At 48.8% G+C, this 5641-nt stretch overlaps 1 protein-coding gene across 1 annotated transcript; it reads left to right on the forward strand.

Moving 5' to 3' along the window:
- The first annotated feature begins 234 nt into the window (after positions 1–234).
- Positions 235–5359, forward strand: LOC131882944 (vitellogenin-like). Its single transcript, XM_059230233.1, is given in 6 exon segments — positions 235–315; positions 435–1231; positions 1351–3687; positions 3792–4020; positions 4091–4962; positions 4964–5359. Coding segments are annotated over 6 exon segments (4647 nt in total). The 5' UTR covers positions 235–284; the 3' UTR covers positions 5345–5359.
- The last annotated feature ends 282 nt before the right edge of the window (positions 5360–5641 follow it).

Raw genomic sequence — 5641 nt, forward strand, 5'->3', positions numbered from 1 at the left:
GTCGAATGTCTTGTACGTAAAAATAAACAATTAACGATATCATCATTCTTCTCTTTATTAAAGTAGGTGAAATATCTTGTCGAACATCTAGTGCACAACACAAATGAATTGACAAAAAAGAGAAACCAAGAAAAAAACACACGTTGATAGTCTCGAGCCTCGAGTTTTTGCTAACGAATCACAAAATTTGAATGTCTCCATTTGGGTATAAAAGGATGGTCCAGAAGAGTAAAAGTTGTCAGTCAATTAGACTCGTCCAATAGAGATCAACTTTTGTGTTGACCATGAAGTCTATCATTGCTTTGGCTCTATTTGGTAAGTAACAACATGAATAGTTAGGGTGAGAGAGAGAGAGAGACAGCTAAACTTATAATGGGATTTTATGGGTTCAACTCCCAAGCTGACTTCAATTGTACCTATCTTTCCACCAACAGTGAGTGTTGCTCTGTGCAACTCTACCGCCCATTATGGCTGGATCCCCAATCATGAGCTCACCTTCCGGTGGACCACCTCCCAGATCACTGGTTTGGAGGATATCCGTGCTCAATATGGTGGCATGGAGTTGAGCTCCATCATCAGGGTCCAAGTCTTCTCCGACTACTCGCTGCGCATCAAGTTCGAGAACTCCAAGTTCGGGGTCGTCAACAAGGATTTGCCCATCGTGCATGGACGTCCCCAGATCCCTGAAGGTAGCCAAGAGCTTCCTGAGGAGTTCCGCCGTCCTTTGGAGACCGCCTTCATGGTCCACTTGAAGGCTGGTGTCATCGAGAATCTCTTTGTTGAGCGTGATGAGCCCGTCGTGGTGACCAATATCAAGAAGGCTCTGCTGTCCCAACTCCAGATGGACTTGAGCGCCTCCCGTCGCCAGGATATCGGTAGCAACGAAATCTCCAAGAGCATCATGTCGGATGAGCGTCCCACTTTCTTCACCACCGAGGAGAGCTCCATCCTTGGAGACTGCGAGACCATCTACACCGTCAACCCTTTGTCCAAGTACCAAGCCAACGAGTTGGAGAGCAGATGGATTGAAGTGGAGAGAGAGCTCAGGGAGTTGGGCATCCTTTCCGGACCCAAATCCGAGGGTGATGAAGCCTGCCGTGGAAAGACCTACTACGAGGTGACCAAGACAAGGAACTTTGACAACTGTCGTGAGCGCCCCGTGTTCCAACAATGGATCGGACTCAAGAGCTCTTGTGATGTGACCAAGTCTAATTGCAAGGATATGTTCACGGTAAGTGCATCATCCCACCGTTGATTCGATTCTACATACATACAAAGAGCTATTTGTGTCCTTGGAGTAATTCATTCATTTGATTTGGTGGTTTCTCTTCTCTTCTATGTACAAAATAGCATCTGTCCTCTACCCGATACATTGTGTGTGGAAGTGAGGAGCAATTCTACATCCGTGAGGCCAACACTGAGAACTCGATTGTTTCTCAACCCATTGGCTGGAACACCGAAGAGACCTTGAAGTCCACTGCTCGCATCACCTTGGTTTTGATCAAGGTCAAGTCGGGTGACTTCACTCCCGTTCCCAAACCTAACCAGCCTAAGGAAAAGAAGTCCCTCGTGTACCAGTACCCCAAGGCTAATGACCGCTTGAGCCCCGAGGAGGCCACCAGGGAGGTGGTTCCCGGCACTGAAGGACAATCTCCTTTCATGCCCATTCTTCCCAAGCCTGACATGCGCTCAGCTTCAAACCTGATCCCCAACCCCATCGCCAAGAACGAGTTGAAGACCAAGATTGTTGAAGAGATCAAAGATATTGTCAACAAGATCCACGATGAGACCCAGTCTTGTGCCAATAAGGGTGATGTGGCCAGCTACATCTCCACCGTTGTCCAATCTCTCCGTTCTCTGAACTACTATGACCTCAAGGAGATCGATCATAAGATCACCAGTTCCTTCTCTCATGGATCCCAACTTGTGACTGCTGTGGAAATCTTTGAGGACATGCTCGCTATGGTTGGAAGCAACCCTTGTGTGCTTCTTCTGAAGGAGAAGATCCAGGGTGGGCGCATGGAATCGCGGAACAAGGCTTATTTGGTTGGAAATGCCATCCGCAATGTTCGCACTCCCACCGAGGAACTTTTCAAAGAGCTCTTCCAGATGGTCAAGTTTGTGAAGGGCGATCGTCAAGCTTATCAATCAGGTCTTTTGGAACTGAGCAACTTGGTCTACTTGGCTTGCGTGAACCCCTCTACCAGCTACAATCAGTACCCCGTCAGGATTTACGGCCGCTTCTGCAAACCAGAATCCTCCTTCATCACTGAGCATTACATTCCCTACCTTGAGCAACAATTGCAAAACCGCAACAGCGAGAAGGATGTGGAGCAATTCGTGTACATTAGTGCTTTGGGCAAGCTTGGTCACAAGAACACCGTCTTGCCCTTGACCCGTGTGATTGAAGGCAAGATGAGCTCCAAGCCTATGGCCCGCTCCATGGCTGTCTACTCCCTGAAGCGCTTGGCTAAGTTGGAACCCACCATGGTGCGTCCTGTCCTTTTGGCTCTGATCGACAACCTGGCCGAACACACTGAGGTCCGAATTGCCGCCGTGGCTGTCCTGCCGTGGAGCCAGCCCTCTGTGGCCGAGCTTCAAAAGATGGCTCTGCGTAGCTGGTTTGAACCCTCCAAGCAAGTTGCCTCCTTCATGTACTCGACCCTGAAGTATCTCCCTCAAACTGAGGTCCCCGAATTGAAGCCCGTTGGCTTGAAAGCCAAGACTCTCCTGCACTTGGTGAAGCCTTTCCAATATGGCATCCAATTCTCCCACAACATCTACAGCCAGAAGTTTGTCGAGTACCTCCGCACTGCTGCCAGCTCCCAATTGAGATACGTCATCACTGAAGAATCCTTCATCCCTACTCGTGTTTCCTTCTCCACCAAGCTCTTTGGCGGTCTGTGGGAAATTCGCGGTCTGTCCTTTGCTATTTACACCGAGAGCATGGATAAGGTCATGGACAAGGTCTTTGACTACCTGGGCTACAAGAGCGAAGTCACTGACAAGGTTGAGGAACAATTGAACAAGGTTAACGAAGAGCTCAAGATTCAAGACCGGCATGGTCGAACTCCCGCTGCTATGGCTCAACTCAAGATGCTTGGTTTTGAAACCTTCTACGCTTTGGACGTCAAGACCTACATTGAGATCTTGAACCTGGTGTCTGAGAAGCTCCGTGGCGCCGAGTTGAGTGAAGGACAGACCTTCCAAAAGACTCGTCTCCAGAATCTGCTCAATTTGGAATCCTTCGGTCCCTCAGAAGCTGGTTTCCTCTTGTACGTGCGCAAGACTGTGCCTGTCGTCTTGGCCTACAAGGGCTCGTATTCCACTAGCACCGGATCGCTTGAGTCCCGTGACTCTGAGAAGTACTTCAAGGCCGAAGTCAAGCCCATTGCCAACATCAAGGTGGAAACCACCTTCGGTGTTGTGTCTCCTTTCACCAAGCAATTCATTGGTGCCGGTGTCGAAATGGGTTTCCATGCTAATGGCTGTTCTGCCGTCAAGGCTGAGATCAACAAGCCCGGTCAATTGACCTTGACTTTGAAGAAGCCTGAGCAGGTCAACACCAAGGTTGAACTCATCCACGTTTTTGTCAAGCCCTACACCTTCACTCGGGATCTGACCCGTTTGGTGCCCACTTTCAAGGACTCCAGTGCCAAGGCCATCATGTCCACTAACCTTATCAAGGTAAGTCGAAGCAAGCAGTTCTTTTTGTTTCGTTGAATTTTCCATCAATCCCATGGGAAAACAAACACATTTACGAATGACATTTTTTCTCATTTCGTTCACAGCAAGAGTTCAAACTTGGTGAGAGATTCGGTGTGGACTTGAACGCCAAATTTGCCACTGATTACAGACATTTCGACTTTGGTTACGTCATCAACAAGATGTCGTACCAAAATATCCAATCTGCTTTCCACACTGGACTCATGGTTCCCTCAATCAGATACTTCTCCTTCCAACTTGTTTGGGATGTGGAGGCTTCTCAAACCAAAGAAATCAGGACCCGAATCTCTTCTGGTGAGATCCAATGATTTGAGCTTAATTGACTTGTGCCAGCCTTAATCCCAAAAGATACTATTCCTTTCAGTTCGTGGCCAACACGTGGAAGGAGGGGACTTGGAATTGCTCTCGGAGGAGGGTGTGTCTCAAGAGGAACACTTGAGAAGGATCTGTGGTGAATCGTATCGAACTCAGTCTGAGGCTGAGATCTGTCATCGACAGGCTCTTGGTCAGCTTGAGCGTGCTGCTGAAACTGTTACGGAAATCTGTGAGGAACAATCTGAATCTGGATCCTTGTCTGATGAGAAGAAGCGCGAGTGCCGCAAGGCTGTCCATGTTTGTGAACAGGCTAAGCGCATCTGTGAAGAATCCCGCCGTTATGAGCGAGAGATCTGCCAAGATAAGAAAGACCAATGCTTGAGCAAGCGCCGTACCATCCAACACATGGAAAGAGCCCTTCAAGGACAACAAACTGGAAGTGGACGAGTTCATGGTCTCAACTTTGAATCCTCTCTTCGGTCTGCTTACCATGGTGAGCGCAAGGTCGAGGTTATGGGAGTGTTTGGCCGCAAAGTTAGCAACAACAACAAGGATATCAAGGCTTTTGTTGATGTCAAGATGACCACGCCCGAGCATCCTGTCTACGAAATGGAAGCTATTAGTGAGACCAAGTTGCCCGAGGTCATGTACCGATGGAACTTGGACTCGCTTTTGAAGGAGGACATCAACATGAAGAACAGGATCGTCATCAAGTTCGGTCGCCAAAGTGCTGACAAGCACACCATTGAGCTCAAGACCAACTGGGAGAAGACTGAAGCCCAAAAAGAAGCTGTCTGCAACTCACCCGAGTTCAAGAAATGCAATGAAGAGTTCCAGGCTAACCGCATGCTCTCCTCAGTGTGCATGGAAGCTCGCCACCAAGCTGCCTCCGTTGACAAGGTCCAATTCAAGATCCAAGCCCCCTTCTTTCATGAGGCACTCCCTGTGGGGACAGCGTGTGTTGTTTGCGGCTGAAGGCTATCTTATGATGAACTACGGCGTTGCCAGGCAATCCCTGACCGGTGGTGACCGCTCCACTGAAACTTTAGAGGGTGAGGTGAGAGTGTCCCGCTCGGGTCGCATGGCTGAGCTGAAGATCACCTCTCCCGTTGAGATGAAGTACCACAAGATCTCTTTGCCTTACGCCATCCGCGGTTTCATGCCCTTGTCGCTCCGTAACGGTGTCTTGCCCCCTCTCGTCCAGAAGGTTACCCGCGACCAAGCACCTGCCAGCTGTCGTATTGACCCCGAATGGATCAGCACCTTCGATAACAAGATAACTTGCTACGTTTTACAACAATGAAGTAAATACATAACACAGAAAAAGCCGCCTTGGGGTGAACTGAAGAACCACAGTACAATGGAAACGACGTTTTGGGACCAAAAATCTCATGCGCGTACTCTTCTATTATTCGGACATTTAGGCAAGCGCTGGTACCAGCAAACAAACTTGCCTGCCAATGTCAGTGATGCAAAATTGGCGTTTCAAACTGGTTTCAACGAAACTGACCTTTCCTCATATAGCAATGTGAAAGAATGGTCAGCTTCTCGTAAAGGTGTTGGAAGCCCCAAACTTGCATCACTGACATTGTTACCAGCA

The sequence above is a fragment of the Tigriopus californicus genome, chromosome 7 (assembly GCF_007210705.1).
Source record: "Tigriopus californicus strain San Diego chromosome 7, Tcal_SD_v2.1, whole genome shotgun sequence".
Lineage (NCBI taxonomy): Eukaryota > Metazoa > Arthropoda > Copepoda > Harpacticoida > Harpacticidae > Tigriopus > Tigriopus californicus.